At 30.5% G+C, this 18,425-nt stretch overlaps 2 protein-coding genes across 3 annotated transcripts in view; both read right to left on the bottom strand.

Moving 5' to 3' along the window:
* The window catches only part of LOC125831646 (uncharacterized), an 831,707-nt gene that overhangs the window by 289,928 nt on the left and 523,354 nt on the right, over positions 1-18,425 (bottom strand). The window lies entirely within an intron of this gene.
* LOC125831605 (cytochrome P450 71D6-like) lies at positions 3,932-7,502 on the bottom strand. Its single transcript, XM_049510774.1, has 3 exons — positions 7,142-7,502; positions 4,622-5,154; positions 3,932-4,543 (listed from the first exon to the last, which is right to left on the bottom strand). The coding sequence occupies exons 1-3, from the start codon at positions 7,500-7,502 to the stop codon at positions 3,932-3,934; spliced, it is 1,506 nt and encodes a 501-aa protein (XP_049366731.1).

Genomic DNA, 18,425 nt, shown 5'->3' with positions numbered 1-18,425 from the left:
TCACACGGTCATAACTCCTAGATCAGGATGTGTTAGGTGTATTTCCAGTTATGTTTGGAAATCCCTTGGAATGATCTTTCCAACGCCGCTGAGTTTGCTTGATTTCGAGTTCGTATGAGTGAGTTATGCATAGGACAGTTTAGTCCGAATTTGTAAGGGTATTTTGGTCTTTTCCCTAACCATTTCTTTTGGTTATATTAAGGGTCTAGACTGATTTTAATTCAGTTTTTCCCTTTTAAAAGTGAGAGTTAGGGTTGTGAGTGAAGAGAGAAAGAAGAGGAGAAAGAGAAGAAAAAGCAAAGTTCGTCAAGATCGTCGTGGTTTTCGTCGGGGGTGATTCCTAATAAGGTATGTGAGATCATAGTGTTGGGTTGGTTCTTTCCCCCACACGTCATATTTGTTTTAATTCTGAGAAAAGATTGGTTGTGGTTGTTGAATTCTTGTGGTTATGTTGTTGAAGTTTCTTGTTGGTTTGGTACATGTTTTCGGGTGTGATTTCGAGTTGAAGCTATTGTATATTAAGGGTTTTAATGATTCTAAGTGTTTGGGGAAAGAACCTTTGTTAGTGAGAGGGTTTAGAGTTGGAGAAACTAAGAAAGAAAGTCGGTTTTTCGGGGAAAAAGGGTGGGGCGTCGCGCCAACTAGCGCGCCCTAACAGGGGTTCTGAAGTCCCCTCCTCCCTTGGGGAGGCGCGCCATGCAGAGCGCCCCAGTAGCCCCTCTGAAACTTGAGGGCTGGCGCCCCGCGCCTCTTAGAGCGCCAAGGACGCCAGTTCTCCTCATTCCTTCCCCACTTTTTCATACATGTTCCTTGGTAATGTACCTATGTTTTCTAGTAGTTTTCAACACCCTAAGGTACATCTAAACATCACGAACTCATCCATAAATATGAGATCATTACCCTTGAATCTGTAATCCAATTTGAGGAAAGTTAGGATCAAAGTCAAGTGAAGTTAGAGTCAAGTCTAGAAGTTAAGAAACAAGTCTTTAAAGTTTTTCAAGAGTCTTTATTGAACGTTTTAACTTCGTTTTAAGGCTCAAGTTTCAAGTTAAGCCAAGAGTATAGAGTTGAGTTCATTTCTCAAAAGTTATTAGGGAACTAAGTATTCCCAAAGAAGTTTATAAATGTTTTTACATTTGAGTAAGAAAGGAACTATGTTTTTTCAAGAGAGCCTTTGGGCTAAGTTTTGAGCAATTATCTCAAACTAAAGAAAGATGTGTTTAAAACACTTATGAGCTAAAGTATATTTTTGGGAGTAGTATTGAGCACCGAATTGGGGACACGAGTTCATATTAACTCAACTCTCCATAAGAACCATGTAGCCAAACATGGGATTTAACGGGTCATACTTTTTAGATGATCACGTAAGTTAAGCTAGTGGATCCACTAAGTTAAGTAAGGTTCTATATCACGGCAAGGTATAGGATGGTCCTTGGGCAACGTGAGGTAAACCGTTGTATCATCACTAGGGCTCATAGTGATGGTTGTCGGTCAAAGAATTTCCCACTAAAGTTATATTACTTTTATATAAGTAAAGTTGAGTTTGTTATTGTTTTATCCTTAACGAACTAAGTTGTTTACACTGTTTTACAAGCTTTATATATACTGCATGTGTCGTATTGCTTTATATTGAGTTCAGTTATTCATGAGTCGAACAGAGTCAAGGTAAGAGTTCCTCTGTACTCCTTTCAAGCTTAAGTTGTTGTTTAGCTTTCCAGCTCGCATACTCGTGCATTCAATGTACTGATGCCAGTTGGCTTGCATCTTATAATGATGCAGACGTAGGTACCCAGGATCAGCATCCAGCATGTCGTTGATCCAGCTGAGCACTTCAGAGTCAGTGGTGAGCCTCCTTGCCTTCTGGAGGACTGTGTTCCTAGTTTTTCTTTATTAGGATGTTGCGGGGTCTGTCCCAACATCCATCTCAGTGTTATAGAGGCTTAATAGACAGTCAGTCAGTTAGAATTGAGTCTCCCATCTATGTATATATATAAATATTCTATTTTGAGACACGAATTGCCTTTTTGGCCAGTTTTCATCAGTTAGGTGGTTTTGTGACCTTTCATGGCATGGAGTTATTCTGTTGAGTTAAGTTTTCCGCTGAGTTAAGTAAGCCAGGCCAAGGGTTCGCTTGAGGCCATCAATGGTGTTCGAGTGCCGGTCCCGTCCAGGGTGTAGGCTTGGGCATGACAATTACAAATGAGGATGCTTAAATAATGCAAAAATATGTCAATCAAGAAGAAGGTTGAGTTATCAGCATCAAACTTTATATTACGAAAGCATGAATTAAAAAAGATTGATTACCCATCAAAAGTAACTTGAAGTATTTTTTTTCTTGTCTTCTTGTTCAAACCTATCCAACAACACTTGATAATTCATTCCTTCTTTATGGATTTAATGGATCTTGTTGAACCTATTGATACTGTCAAATGGTTCTGATTTGTCTGTCGCATCAGTAGATGCCTTGGAACAAACTCCTCAGTCATTTTACCGCCCCAACTATGTTGCCTTCCATGTGTCTTGTTTTTTTTCTTTTGTTGCTTCCACTTCTTTGTTGTCTAGGTGATATATCCCCTTCCTTAGTCACTCTATCAAAGCATATGTCAAGCATATTGTCTTCCTCATCTTCATCAAGAGAATCCTCGCCCAAATCAATTGTATTTGACACTAAGGCCCTTGACTCATTCTTATTTGCAACCACTTCTAAATGTGATGGGACGGGATGGAAAAATTAATTATTTTTTTTATAAAATCATTTAAATTACAGAAAATGGTCATATTTACCCTTGTACTCTCAGAAAAAAAATTATTTTTACTTATCGTCATACTTTTTTAATATAGAGAAAAGGATCTGATATATCCTCAACTTTGTCATTTAGAGCTGATATGTCTCTTGTTATGATAGTGGCTCAAATTTACCCTTACTGTTATTCAAATGACCCACATATCCCAATTAAAATTTCTGTTAATATAATTTTTCTATCTGATCCCACTAATCCTTTTCCTAATAATTATGAATTGTATATTACAATTACATTAAGCTTCAATTGATTGACCAATGAAATACTAATGATTTAATAATCCGAGAGGCCTCCATGGTTGATGAAGTTGTTGTTATCTGGATCCGATAATGCACCAATAAGAATAACTATATGGGATGAATTTATTGGGTTAGGTAGAAAAACTATATTGGGAGAAAATTTTAATTAGAATACAAATATATTCTATTGAAAAAACATTGTTTTAGAGGCAGGCATATTTATTTAAATCAAACTACTCTTGGTCCTTTTTGTTCTCGTTTTAGACAAGAAATTATAATCCGAAAACTCTTGATCTTAGTCTAAGATTATTAACTAAGATCAAAAGAGGAGGAAGTTAGAGAAGAGAAGGAAGATTTTGGAAGACTTCTTCAATTGCTTTGAATTGTCTTTTTTATTTTTGGGTTTTGTTTTTGGTTGATACAAATGTACAAGATCATCTCCAATTATTACTAATATATTTATGAATATTTCTAGATACTACAAGATCTAAATTTTTCTATTATTTTCTACAAATATTATGTGTAGAATATCTACAAGAAAATTCTAATAATTTTATTTTCTACTCTAGAATATCTAGATATTTCTACAAGATGTTTATTATAAATACTATGCTAGATTACGTTGTGAAACTATGTTGCACAACCTAAGTTTTCGTGTTCCTAGTCTTTCTGACATTTTAATTGACAACAACTTATCGTTTCAATGATTCGGCTTATTAAAATATGATTAAATAGAAATTAAGCATGAACAAGATTATTTTAGGGATCTTTGTGTTCGATTAAACTGACTAAAACGGGGCTAATTGTCATGGATACATTCTTATTTGATATAAAACCTAAAACACTCGCAATCGAAGTGAAAAAAAGAAGTATAAAAAGTTATAAATGCCATTAAGGTTGATAAGGAGTGGCAATCAAGTAAAGATCGTCCATTCTAGCCGCAGACATTCCAGCCAATTCAGTCAAATCCAAGTCTTTTGGCTCCATTCCAGTAGGGAGCATCCAATCAAAGTGACAAAGCAATTGAGCCAACGGCAAATAAACATTAGCTAAACCAAATGATATGCCGCGACAAATCCTTCTCCCACCACCAAAGGGAAGATACTCAAAATTGTTACCAATAAAATCTATAGAGCACTGCTCAAATCTCTCTGGTTTAAAGCATTCTACATCATCCCAATATTTCGGATCTCTTCCCAATGCCCAAACATTAACCATGACTTTGGTCTTCACAGGGATAGTGTAGCAATTTATTTCAGTTTCTTCCCTACATTCTCTCGGGACCAATAGTGGAATCGGTGCATGAAGTCTCATTGTTTCTTTAATGACTAGCTTTAAGTATTTAAGCTCTTCCACATCATTTTCATCGAACGTTACTTTGTTTCTAAAGGCTTCTCGCACTTCTGCTTGAGCTTTGGCTAATACACTTGGATTTTTCAACATTTCAACCATAGCCCATACAGTTGTTGTTGATGAAGTTTCTGTTCCAGCTGCAAACATGTCCTGCAATTTATGGCCAAGTTACAATTTTTTTTCTGCTATGGATAAATATGTAAAATAATTATAGTATTCTATACTTACAATAATAATAGCTTTGATATTGTCGTTGTTGATTGGAAATTGGAGACTTTTATCATTCATAAGTTTTAGAAGGACATCGATTAGATTTTCCCCCCCTAATGCATGATCATCATTCTTGCAAGTTGCAAAGTTCTTCTTGTGCTCATTGATGACATCCTCAACAATTGCATCTACCTTACGATGGACATTTAGAAGTTTTCGCTTGGCTCTACCAAAAACATGAAGAAACTTGTATGAAGGGAAGATGTCAGCCACATCAAAGCCTTCTGCTAACCTTATTACTTCTCTAATTAGCTTTATAAACATGTCTTGCTCCTTTGGTACTTGCCCAAATGCTGATCTACATGTCATGGAGCTTGTGAACCAAATGACTCTTTCTGTAAAATTAACTAGCTCACCAGAAGAAGAAGATGATTGGATAGAGTCAATGAGACGAACAACTTCATCACACCTGATCGAGCTAAATGATCGGACACTCTTTGCACTCAGTACTTCCATGATACAAATTTTACGCATTTGTTTCCAGTATTCACCTATTAATATAGAAATTATCACGTGTCATGAAAAATCTAACAAAAATAAATCTTGGATGACAATAAATAAGACAAATGAAGAAAAATATATCAAAAGAGACATTACAATGTAACATGATAATTTGGTCAATTAATAACCAGCATATGATCAATTTAGGTTTAATTATTGAGAAGGTGTGAAAGATATATATAAATGTGGGAAGGTTTTTAAGTTCAAAATTGAAATACGAAAAATGTCCTTCACTAATTCTTTTAATTAAAAATCTTTTTACTAATAATTTCAAATTAAATTGATAATGATAATTTAACTAGACCAAATACATGGTAATTAGATGTTACACTTGCCATTTCCCACCTCTTAATGACTTTAATTGTTAACCCTTTAGCTTCTACCATTAAATACATTCATTCACAACCTTTTATGAACACAATTTCTCCCTTTATAATTTGGATAGAAAATGTTAGTTCACTACACTTTTGTGTTTCAGATAGTTTTGATGTAATTTTATTTATTGGCATTTTTTTTTCTCTCTTTCATTGATATACTGCTATGATTTTTTTTCTTTCATTTTTTATGATATGATGACATGTGTATTTTGTTGTTTTCCATATTAATTAATTGATTTTATATTACAAATATTTTCTCCATACTTTCATTCTTTATTTTAATTTTTATAAATTTTCTTTTCATAATATTTTTTAAGTTTGTGTGATTCTTATAAATTAATAGAACATGTGATGTTGGATAAAGATTCTTATTGCACTGTCTAACTGATGTACACGTTTTTCGTCATTAATTTGTCATTTTATCATTTCAAGTATGTTTATTTATCTCCTTAGACATAATAAAGTATCGCAAGTTTTAGCAAATCATATGCTGTTATTATTGTTTTAAGCAGAGATTTCATAACTTTTAAATATTTATTGAATGCTGTTCGAAAGATTTTAGGGTAATTTCTTTAAAAATCTTACCAGCCACACTAAAACTTTGAAGAAAAAAACTACTTAACTTTTTAGCAAATAAAAATGGTAAAACCTCTACAAATGCTATTTTACTAGACAACATCCTCTTAATTTATGTCTATATCTCAAATATCATATATATCTATACTATTCTAAGTAAAAAAATTAAAGATAAAAAATTGAATTATCAAAATATCAATCAAAAGTTGAACGTCCTTTAACTTTTACTCTTTAAACATAAATTAATTCATTGAAAGATTGTAATGCATTTGAGTAATTCAAATAAAAATAAATACAAAATAGCAATTAGCTCTTTAAACACAAGAACTTAGCTAGAATGCTAGATAAACATAATTGGATCAATTAGAAGTTTGTTGATGCTTAGAGAGTTTCTTATACATATTATTGACAATGCTTGAAGTTTCAAGATTAGTTTTTCAGATTTTCAGGTCAATTTTAAATTTAATTTTGTTGGCTATAAATACTACTCCGTCCAAGTCGATTTATTATTCAAACTAAACGATAATCATGTAACGAATTATCCTTTCAGTACAAAGGAAATATTACTTCATATATTAATATATTACTATATATTATATGTTATATATTAGAAAGCTTATTTTAAAGTACTAAACTTCATTATATTAGCCTTTAATTGAAAATAATTTACTGAAGTATTGTTTTCAAATGAATATCTTCTAAAATTCTCATGCAATCTTTGCATCTTAGCATCTAAAGCTGCATTTATTTATAGTACTTCATCACTCATCTTTATTATTTTCTTTTTTTTCGTCTTTCGCATTTGAAATAATCGTGTTAATTATAACACTTTTATATATTCATAAATAGAGTTTTTCTAAAGCTATTTATTATAATTTACTCTTACCAAATTTCTTATGTTATAAGGACGAACTTGGTAGAACACAATAAAATAAAGATACTACCTAGGGGCTATTATCAACACATGTAAAACCAATTATTAGAAATATTTTGTGAAAATATTAGGCAAACGCCTTACACTCACCGTAGGGGCTAAAGGCAATGTGGCATCTATCATAACAGATAATGTCCATGGCCAAGAGTTTAGGCCTAGATGCAAAAGCGATGTCATGAGTTTTTAGTACTTCTTTCGCCATATCAGGAGAAGTAACTACAACTGCAGAGACTTCACCGAGTTGAAGGTGCATGAGCAGTCCATATTTTTTGGCTAAATCTCTAAGAACGCGGTGTGGACGTCCACCAGCCAGGTGATGCATACTTCCTATAAAAGGAAGTTTCCATGGACCTGGAGGCAATTTTTTGGTTTGGCTATTTTTTGAGTACTTTTTCCATTTCCTTAACAAAAAGAGGAAAGATATGAAAAGAAAAATGGAAATCAATTGCATTTTGGGATATTTGATTATTCAAACCTCAATTGAGTGTCCTATTTTATAAGCTTCTGGTTTGGCACCAAGTGGGATATGCAACCACCTAGTGGCATATTTTGGTTATAATTTTTATAAATAATATTTGATTTTTTGAATGTATTTTTTCTAAAGAAACATGAGACATGATTTAAATTTAAAATACAATCTAAATAGGAATATATATATACAAAAAGTTTTGAAAAAGAAAAATATAGTGAAAACAAAATTTTGGGTGTTCTTCAAATATAATCTCAAATTGTATTTGTAAATTTCATGGTTAAACAATGATTTTCAAATAAAGTGAAAAAGAATCTGAGTAAGAGTGAAAAAAATCATGGCTAAATCCCAATTTTTCTAAAAATTATGATTTAAAAAAATATATATATAAATTTGACTCATAAATTTATATTTTATAAAAAAAATCCATTTTAAATTTTATAAGAAAAAAACTCATGTTCAACGTAAAGAAATACTCGTACCATATGAAAAGAATACATAGTTAATTACTAGAATTGTTGACTAGTGCCATTGGCTGTTATGAATTAGAGAAAAGAGTGAAATATTGCCTTTTTTAGAATTAAACAAAAGAAGCTAGGCAAGTAGGCATTTGCTGACAAGTACAAAAACAAATGATGAATCTTCTTTTAAGTCATATTCAACATTTATTTCATCCACTTTTGACAGCCAATGCCTAATCTGTTATTGGAGTAGTTACCATGCATATTAAGAATCGGAGGAAGTTTGATAGTTTTCACAAAGATTTTTATGTTTAAGAAAAAAAATATAACTTGTACGGTCAAATAAAATGTCAACTTAAAATTAATCTGATTTTAATATTATGATTTCATATAACATATCCAAACAGGGTATCATAACATAAATGCAATTTTTACAATTTTTGAGTTCTTTTCTTTTAACAAACAAAAAAAAAAAGAGGCTATCCCAATAAAGAGTTATTTTAAGTCTTATTATCCCAAAATGAAATAAAATTGTATTCCATTCATTTGGGTCCCTCTTTAACAACCACCTTTTGTTTTGCTCTTGAATTTTAAATTTAATTCATTATATCTCCATTTGCTCATGGACTCACAATCTTACTAATTTCCAACTATTTCCTTGTTAGTGATGTGATATGTGAACAACTATTTTGCACCAATGGCCAAAAATCCAAAAAGTGTATCCAACCCTCCAAAACACTTCAAATTTAAATTCAACTCCTGAGTTTATAAAATTACATTTTAACTCCTTTTCCCTTTTAAATACCTCTTAGCTTTCTTCATTTTTTACTACTCCTTTTGTTCAATTTTATATTACTTACTTTTCTTTTTAATTGATAAAAAAAATGACACATTTCTACTGTATCGATTGTAAAGTGGATGCATCTCAAAGTAAAAATGTCAATATTGATCTCATCCCAATTTTAAGCAGATCAATTATATTGATAGTGTACCGATTGTGAAGTGGATTGAGTCTGACAATATGGGATAAAAGATTGAATAAAAAATGGATATCTAAACTAATAACTGAACAACATAATTTTTTAGATTTAGACTGTGTAGCAGATATAAATAAAACAATCCAATTATGGATGGGATATATATCAAAACAATTAATAGATAACAAAATAGGAATGACAGAAACACCAGGATATATAGAAAGAACACTTATAGGAACAGTAAAATTATGGCTACAAAATTTATCAGAGGAAAGTTTGAAAACTTTAAGAAGTAATAAAAAATTTGATGGTGAATTAGCTACTACAACTATGGAAATATTATATAAATACGAAGTAGCTACAAGAAATGAATTTAGTAGCATGACAACAGAAGTAGAAGAACAAAATAAAGAAAAAATCATAAACCGGAATCTAATGACAAAATTAACAATATGTAATATGTGTTATATAGATGAATATACATGTGCATTTAGAGAATACTATTATAAATGAACATATAACACAGAAGAAAGTAAAGAAATAAGAAAATTATATTTTACAAAATTACCAGAATCTTTTAATTCAAAAGTAATAAAAAGTTGGAATGAAGAAGGATTAACAGATACTTTAGGAGCTAGAATGAAATTCCTACAACGATGGCTTATAGAAATGTGTGAAAAACATAAAGAAGAAATAAAAATGGAAAAGATATTAGTAAAAAACCTATCATGTTGCAAAAATAAAACAGCACCCCAATTTGATTGTACGGATAGGTATTATAAAAGTAAAAAAGAAACTATAAAAAATACAGATCAAAATATAAGTATAAAAGACTAAGGAGAAACTACTACGTAAAAAACTACAAAACCAAAAGACCATATAGACCAAAGAAAAAACAAACGGAATGCACTTGTTATAATTGTGGAAAATTAGGACACATGGCTAAAGATTGCAAATTAGCTAAAAATCCAAAGAAAAAACAAATATCAGAAATACTAGTAGACAACGAAGAATATATACCAATAGAGTGTATAGATTATGAATTAGAAAGTAATGATAGTATATATGAATTATCAGAAAATGAAACAAATGAAATGGAAAATAATTTAGTAACAGAATCAAATAATGAATACTATATAAATGACTGAAACAGATATACAAATAATAACTAAAGAAAAACATCAAGATGAAGAATCTTTAGAACAAAAAATAATATTTGATAATAGTATATTTGAACAAATAAAAGGAAAAGAATTAGACCTAAGCGTAGAAAAAATATTCGAAATACCAACAATAAGAAACTGGTTTAAACGACAAAAAGAAGAATATTATGTAGTAAATCAAAGAGAACCTATCATAGATTGCAAATACACCAAAGGAAAGGCTAAAATACCAATAATAAACAAACGAATAATAAATAAAGAAATACAAGATATTAAGGCTAAAAATCCAATTAAATATGTACATTTAGGAGGAACAAAAATACTAATAAAAGCATGTTTTACAGAAGGAATAGATACACCCATAGAAATATACTTAGCAGATGATAGAATTATACAACTCATAGAAAAAAGTATAATAAGTGCAGTAAAAGGTAACCTCATATACCAAAAATTTAAATTTATAATAAGTGCTAACTACTCAGTAGCAATAAATGACTGAAACATAGATAAATCACTAGTATTATATTGGAAAATGTCAAGGATAGAACTAGCCCAGGAAGTAAAATATTTACAGCTAGATGTAAAAACTTATATGTTTTAACAACAAAACATAAAATAACAACAAAAAATAAAATAAAATAAATAAAAATAGAAAATCCTTTTGAAAGAATAGTTACAGTCATAGATAATAATGATTATAATTATAATGAGATTGATATAGAAGAAGATTTAGAAATAGTAAAAGAAAGATTAAGCACATCAAAAAGAATAAACTATGAAATACCCCAAATATCATAAAAAATGAGTACCTCAAGAAGAATAGATAAAACTCCACAAAAATCAATAGAAGAAGAAATAAAACCATATCATTACTACATAACGGGAGTAATGGAACAACAAAAACATCTAATATTAATAAATATTGGACAAGAAGAAAACTATATTACAAGAGAATTAGTAACAGAAGATGAAATAATAACTACTGAACAATTATGCCCTGAACTACCAAAGGCATTAATAAACACCGAAGAAACTACAGAAAAGGAAATAATCATTGGAGGAGTACCAGTAGTAATAAAGTTTAAAATATATCAAGGATATAAAAATATCACTTTAGGAATAAAATGGTTAGAACAAGTAAAACCATATAATCTAGAAGACAAACAGTTACCAATAAATTATGAAAATAAAAGAGTAATAATAAAAAGAACTTTAGTATGATAAAAATATGAAAATATATATACTTGCAAAGATAATAACAGAGGGATATTACAACATATATTATACACCAATGATAGATACAGGAGCAGAAGCTAATAAATGTATACAATTGTTTACCAGAAGATAAATGGGAAAAGTTAAAAACACCGATAGTAGTAACAGGATTTAATAATGAAGGAAGCATGATCACATATAAGGCAAAACATATAAAAATACAAATATGAAATAAGATATTAACTATAGAAGAAATGTATAATTTTGAACTTACAACAAAAGATATGCTATTAGAAATGTCATTTTTAGAAAAATTATAACCACATATAATAACAAAAACACACTAGTGGTTCACAACACCATGTAAACAAAAAATAGGAGCAAAAATAGTGAATAATAAAAAACGGAAAACAATAGAGTGGATAAAAGGTAGTGAGAAAATTACACAAAAATTTAAAAATATAAAAGAAGAAGACCCTAAAATAGAATTAATTATATTCTCTATAGATAAAGTAAAAATAATCCAAGATAAGTTAAAATTATTATATAGTTAAGATCCGTTACAAGGATGGGAAAAACATAAAACAAAAGTAAAAATTGAGCTAATTAATAATAATAGCATAATAACCCAAAAATCATTAAAATATAATTTTAATGATTTAACAAAATTTAAGATTCATATAAATGAATTATTAGAAAAAGGATACATACAAGAAACTAATAGTGAACATACAAGCCCAGCATTTATAGTAAATAAACATAGTGAACAAAAAAGAGGAAAAAGTAGAATGGTTATTGATTATAGAAATTTAAATGCAAAAACTAAAACATATAATTTCCCAATACCAAATAAAATATTAAAGATAAGACAAATACAAAGATATAATTACTTTAGTAAATTTGACTGCAAATCAGGATTTTACCACTTAAAGTTAGAAGAAGAATCTAAAAAACTTACAGCATTTACAGTACCACAAGGATTTTATGAATGGAATGTATTACCATTTGGATATAAAAATGCACCAGGTAGATATCAACACTTTATGGATAACTATTTTAAACAACTAGAAAATTGTATAGTATATATTGATGATATATTACTATATTCCAAAACACAGGATGAACATATAAGGTTATTAGAAAAATTTATACATATCATAGAATATTCAGGCATAAGCCTAAGTAAAAAGAAAGCAGACATAATGAAAAAGCAAATAGAATTCTTAGGAATACAAATAAATAAAAATAGAATAAAAATGCAAGCACATATAGTACAAAAAATAATTAACTCAAATGAACAACTAGATACAAAAAATAAATTACTATCATTTCTAGGATTAGTGAATCAAGTAAGAGAATACATACCAAAATTAGCAGAGAATCTAAAACCATTACAACAAAAATTAAAGAAAGATATAGAATACCAGTTTGATAAAAAAACCAAACACAAATATAAAAAAATAAACTATTATGTAAGAACCTACCTAAACTATATTTTCCAGATGAAAACAAAAAATTTACTTATATAGTAGAATCAGACGCCAGTGAAAAAAGTTATGGAGGAGTCTTAAAATACAGGTATGATAAAGAAAAAATAGAACACCATTGTAGATATTATTCAGGAACATTTACTAATACAGAAATAAGATGGGAAATAAATAAGAAAGAATTATATTCAGTGTATAAATATTTACTATCATTTGAACCATATATTGTATATAACAAATTTATTATAGGGATAGATAACACACAAGTAAAATGGTGGCTAACAAGAAAAATACATGATTCAGTAACTACAAAAGAAATGAGAAGATTGGTATTAAATATATTAAATTTTACATTCACTATTGAAGTAATAAAAACTGACAAGAATGTTATTGCAGATTACTTATCAAGACAAAGCTACTCAAACTGAGAAAAAAAATACAATCGAAGAGATACTCAAAGCCATTACTACACTTTGTATCAAAGTGGACAGTATGGACAATGAGATACAAAAGCTAAAGACTAATGAAGATAATCTGAAGTCTAAAGCTAGTACAAGTCAGCATCATGACTATAAAAATGCGGAGCTAAGTCAATCGGAAGACTTAAAAAATCCAGAGCTAAGATGTGATGTTGGGAAACACCTTAAAACCCATAATGATTGTTTAAATACAACTGCAGGTACAAAGAAACCAATTATTGAAAAACAACGGAATGCAAATTTAAATCAATTATTTAAAAAATCATTTATACAAAAAACAAAAAACCCATTAACCATAGAATCACAAACTTCAACGTATGCAGATAGCCTACAACATGAGAAAAAGGTATATAACCACATCACAAGGACATACATCGAAGATATATACAAAATACAGAGTTACCTAAACCTCAATCCCAGATCTACCACTACAAAAGATCCAAACCAAGACTATACAACCCATAAATTACAAGGATACACCAAGCTAATTGCATAGCCGAAAACCAATGCTAATCTAGTTAAAAACATGTTATAATTATAGATTAATAAATACTGCATATACCTACGATGGAGAAGAATTAAGCGGTATACCAGAATTATATAAAGCATTTATTATATACAAAAGAGTAACCAAAGGGAATTTATTTTATATAAAATTCTATACGGCAACAACAGAAATACTACATGAGGAGCTAAAACCTCTGATTCAAGTTGTAAAGATAGGCCTGACCAAAGATATGATAATACCAGAAGATAGCGGAGAACAACCAAAAATATCAAAAATTGAGATACCCAGTTTTTATGCCAATAAACGAATAATTGGTATATCAACTATAATACAAGAATTAGCCAACAATTATTTGAATGGCAATGCTATATGGAGCTACTATTTCAGAGACCAATTAATGATTTATGCCAACTTAAGGGAACTAAGGAAATCAGATATGGATGAAGTCCAGAAATAGATTTTATCATTATTAAAACCAGAAGAAAAACCTATAACAAGAGCATTAAAGGCAGGATTTATTTCGTCAGAACTGTTAACCAGATATTGTAAGTTAATTGGACATAAATATCCTGATCATATATGTTCAAAATGTAATGGAGAAGATACTGTGATTCCCGATGTCCAGCTGGAATGATCAAATAAGATAAAGACGGAAGAAGATAAGAAGAAGAAGACAAGAAGAAGAAGACAAAAAGATAAAAGGAAGATAGACATATGAAGTAAAATGTGCATTATTATGTAAAGAAAGTCGTAGATAAAGGAGAAGACAAAGAGATAAGACAAAAAGAAGAAGACAAAGAAGATAAGAAGAAGAAGACAAAAAAACAAAAAGAAGATAAACACATGTGCATTATTATGTAAACAAAGTGGTAAAGTGTGCAGTAGTCACATTAATGTAAAGAATAGTATGTAAAAAAGTCGTAAAGAGTACACTAGACGCATCATTATAGAGAATGATATAGAATTAGAATTGTCTATATATAGGAATGTACATGTAACATAAAAGGCAAGCCTTCAATAAACGAAGCAAGCTTTCATAAAAAACACTCTCAAATACTTAAGATATTCACACTTAATAGATAATGGAACAACCTTCAGATATCATGGATAAGCAAGAGGCAAAGGTATATTGTTCAATAAATATGCAGAACTAATTTCATATATTCCTGAATATCATATATATGATTGAATAAATTTATGTTAGTTATTATGTATTAGAATTATTTGAATCATGATTTCTAGTTTATTAGCTCACTGGAAACAGGGAGAAAACTTCTATACTATGCCATCCTAATGTTGAAACCAGTAGGCAAGGAAAGCCGTTTAGGGGAGTAAACAAAGTTGAGGCGCTGATAAGAAGGAAGTATCCGCTAAAGTACGATGCTAGTAGTGACAGGAGAGCATGATAAACAAATAATCTAGTTCATAATGATCTAATATGAATTTAATCAATTATGAATATGATAAGAAGGGATAATTGAAAATAAAAAATCTGCATAACAACGAACATGACTACATACATGCATGATGAAATGATAAAAACTATGAAACTTTAATCTTATATATACTTAAAGGTATAGAGATAATTGAATTAAGAAGAATCATATGGGAAAAAATATTTAATGATGGCGAATCAGAAGATATATTACACCAACAATGGTATGAAATAGACCTACATGATCTAGACCTCGAGATAATAGAATTATATGACTTAGAAATAGATTTAGATTAAAATGAACTACGAATATTTACAATATTGGACGAAAGCTATGGAAAATATAAAACTGCTAGAACAATTAATGGAGAATAATTTATATATATACCTAAGAACCCAAGATATGTTATATCTAGAGTACATCATAAATAATATTAAAGAAATGACAAGATTAAAACCTCTAGCAAAAGAATATTATAATAAAATCTTTACTAAAAATTAATATAAGAACGATGAAGTCCGCACCCACGAAAAATGGTAATAATAGAAAAATATCTTAATGTTCTTATATAAATTAATCAAGTCTAGAAAGGTAAGAAAACATAACCGATTATAATAAGAAATAATATAAATTACATATGTAATAATGTAAAATTTTACTTTAAAATTAAATTGATAGTCTTTGATTACATGTTTTTATCTACTATTCAGTATAATTATATAGTTATTTTCATGATCTCTTAGAAGAAAAATTTCATGTCTTTGAACCCATGATAATTAAATTGCATGTTCTATTTAGAATATAGAAATCATGATGAGTAGTTTTACATCAAGTCTTTCAGTTTCACATGTTTAAAGATGCTTTCAGATAAAGTGTTTATAAATTCAGTCTCAGTTTATCAATATTATTTAGATATATAGTTTATTAGTATAAATTCAATTGGGAGTAATACTTAGCATCAATCAGACATAGAGATGAATGATCACTCATTAGTTAAGACAAAACCATTTAGTGGAAATCAGTAATTCCTAGAACTACATGTCATCGGAGGTATTAAGGGGCATCTATTAGATCAATATTGAAACCTTAGTCCTTTTGGACATCATTTTAGTGAATCCACGTCATTAGTGTTGTCTACCCTATGTAACACCCGGAAACTAGTACGCCAAACTAGAGCCTTAAGTGAGGTTCTAGAGTTTAATGTCAGGGTTAGAATCGTAAATATGATTTCCCAAACTTGGAATGAAGGTTTTAGGATTAGGGCGTCAAGGTACGACCCCCCAAGGACCAACCAAGGGTCCTTGAGGAGGACTCCCTAAAATCTGCCCAAAAATGGGCCACCTACGGATGGGACTCACGCCCAGTAGGTGGACCCATGCCCTGTGGGAAAGGATCGTGGGTCAAGACCCCAAATTATAGAGTTGCAGGCTACCACCCATGGAGGTGCAGCACGCTCCGTGGATCCACCCACGGTCCGTGGGTCGGGATCTCATGGGTGAGGCAGCCTTGAAGTCAAGGCGTTTTAAGTTAGGAGGGTTAAGGGAAGGTTCTAGAATTAGTTAGTTACTAAGTATGGTCATTTTATTACTAATTATGCCACCTATATAAAGCTAATATACCCTTAATTAGATTATTACAAATCATTATTTTAGATTCACCAAAGAACCCAAATTCCCTCAACAAATTATCTCTCTAGAAGTAAAGAAGAAGAAGAGAAGAAAGCTAGGGAAAATTCCTCCATTGATGCAAGCTTTGTGAGGGCTTTAAAATCAAGGTATGATAGCTTATTCATCCTTGGATTCTTCCATCCATGGATCCCCCTAAATTTCCCCCAATTGTGAAGATAACCCCCAATTCTAGCTAGGGTTTCTTCTTATATTATGGATAGTGTTGAGTATGAATCCAATTGAGTGGATATTACTTGTTTATTATTGTTTTAGTATTGAATCATGATATTATGATGAATTTATATGTTTCCATGGTTAACCGTAGTCTAATTGATGAAATTGATATTATGTGGGTTTATGCCATGAAAGGTGAAATTGAAGACTTAGAGACGATCTTCAAAAATTGATGATGTCTATAGTAATTCTTCATTAATGAAAGCTTGTAGACATGAATTGAATTATATTATAGTATTTATGTTGGATCATTACTAGTAAATCTTGAAGTTGAACTTTTATGATGATTTTTGACTAGAATCACTTAATAATGAAGAATGTGGTTAGAATGCCTTGAAACCTAGGTATGAAAGATGATGGTAAGAGGTAAAGCTTTGAGAGTAAGGCTTGTAGTTATGAGTGTTGATGGTTAGGGCTTTGAGAGTAAAGCTAAGATGATGAATTAAGAATAATCAAATGTATAAAGTGATGGAATCACTAGAAACATGGATTGGTTATCAAGGACATCCCTCCAAGGGTCATGAATTAAGTAAGAACTTAATAAGCTATCTTGTGGGATGTATGCCTAGCACCGAGTGGATGTTGAATTGAGATGGAAGCTTTTACCTAGTTGAGTTTAGCTTCCAAAATGGGAACTCACACAAGTAGAGTCCGAGTCTCCTAAAGTATATCTCATGAGATGGAGTCCCTCACAAGTTGAGTCTGGGTTTCCTAATAGAATTTCCATATCCCATAACTATGTGCCTCGTAGGAAAGTTAGATAGTGGGTCCAACTAAGCTAACAAACCGGTTCTACCCTAGGCAAGTATACCAACCCTTCTCGGTGTGGGTAACATTGGAGGGGATCATGTGAAAGCTCATGTGGTCCCATGTCAGTTAAGGCTATTTTCCCAACTAGTACAAGATTAATAATGAACTAAGACATGCTTAAAGAAGCATCTCTAAGTGTTCAAACATAATGAACTTAGATATCCTTGAGTAAGCATATTGTTCAAAAGTAAAGAAGAGGGACTAAGATGTGCTTGAAGAAGTATCTCCTAGGGTTCCAATGTCTTAAAAAGTGGGAAAAGTCTCCAAATCAAGAAGTATGAGTATGAGGACCTAAAAGTGGTACTTAGCATGGGTAGGATTATGGGGTCTTATTCATGCATTGCACAAGTATGACTTAAGGTTACCTAAGAAAGTGTTCTCTTATATGATGTATGTTTAGATAGGATTGTGCTATAGTTGCCTTCCTTGCCATGCTATGATTGACTAAAGGTGAGAGATTCCCTTGTC

Source organism: Solanum verrucosum, unplaced genomic scaffold, assembly GCF_900185275.1.
Source record: "Solanum verrucosum unplaced genomic scaffold, falcon-dt-bn FXZP01000049.1, whole genome shotgun sequence".
NCBI lineage: Eukaryota > Viridiplantae > Streptophyta > Magnoliopsida > Solanales > Solanaceae > Solanum > Solanum verrucosum.
The sequence above is the reverse complement of the archived record's forward strand: the minus strand, read 5'-3'. Positions and strand labels throughout refer to the sequence as shown.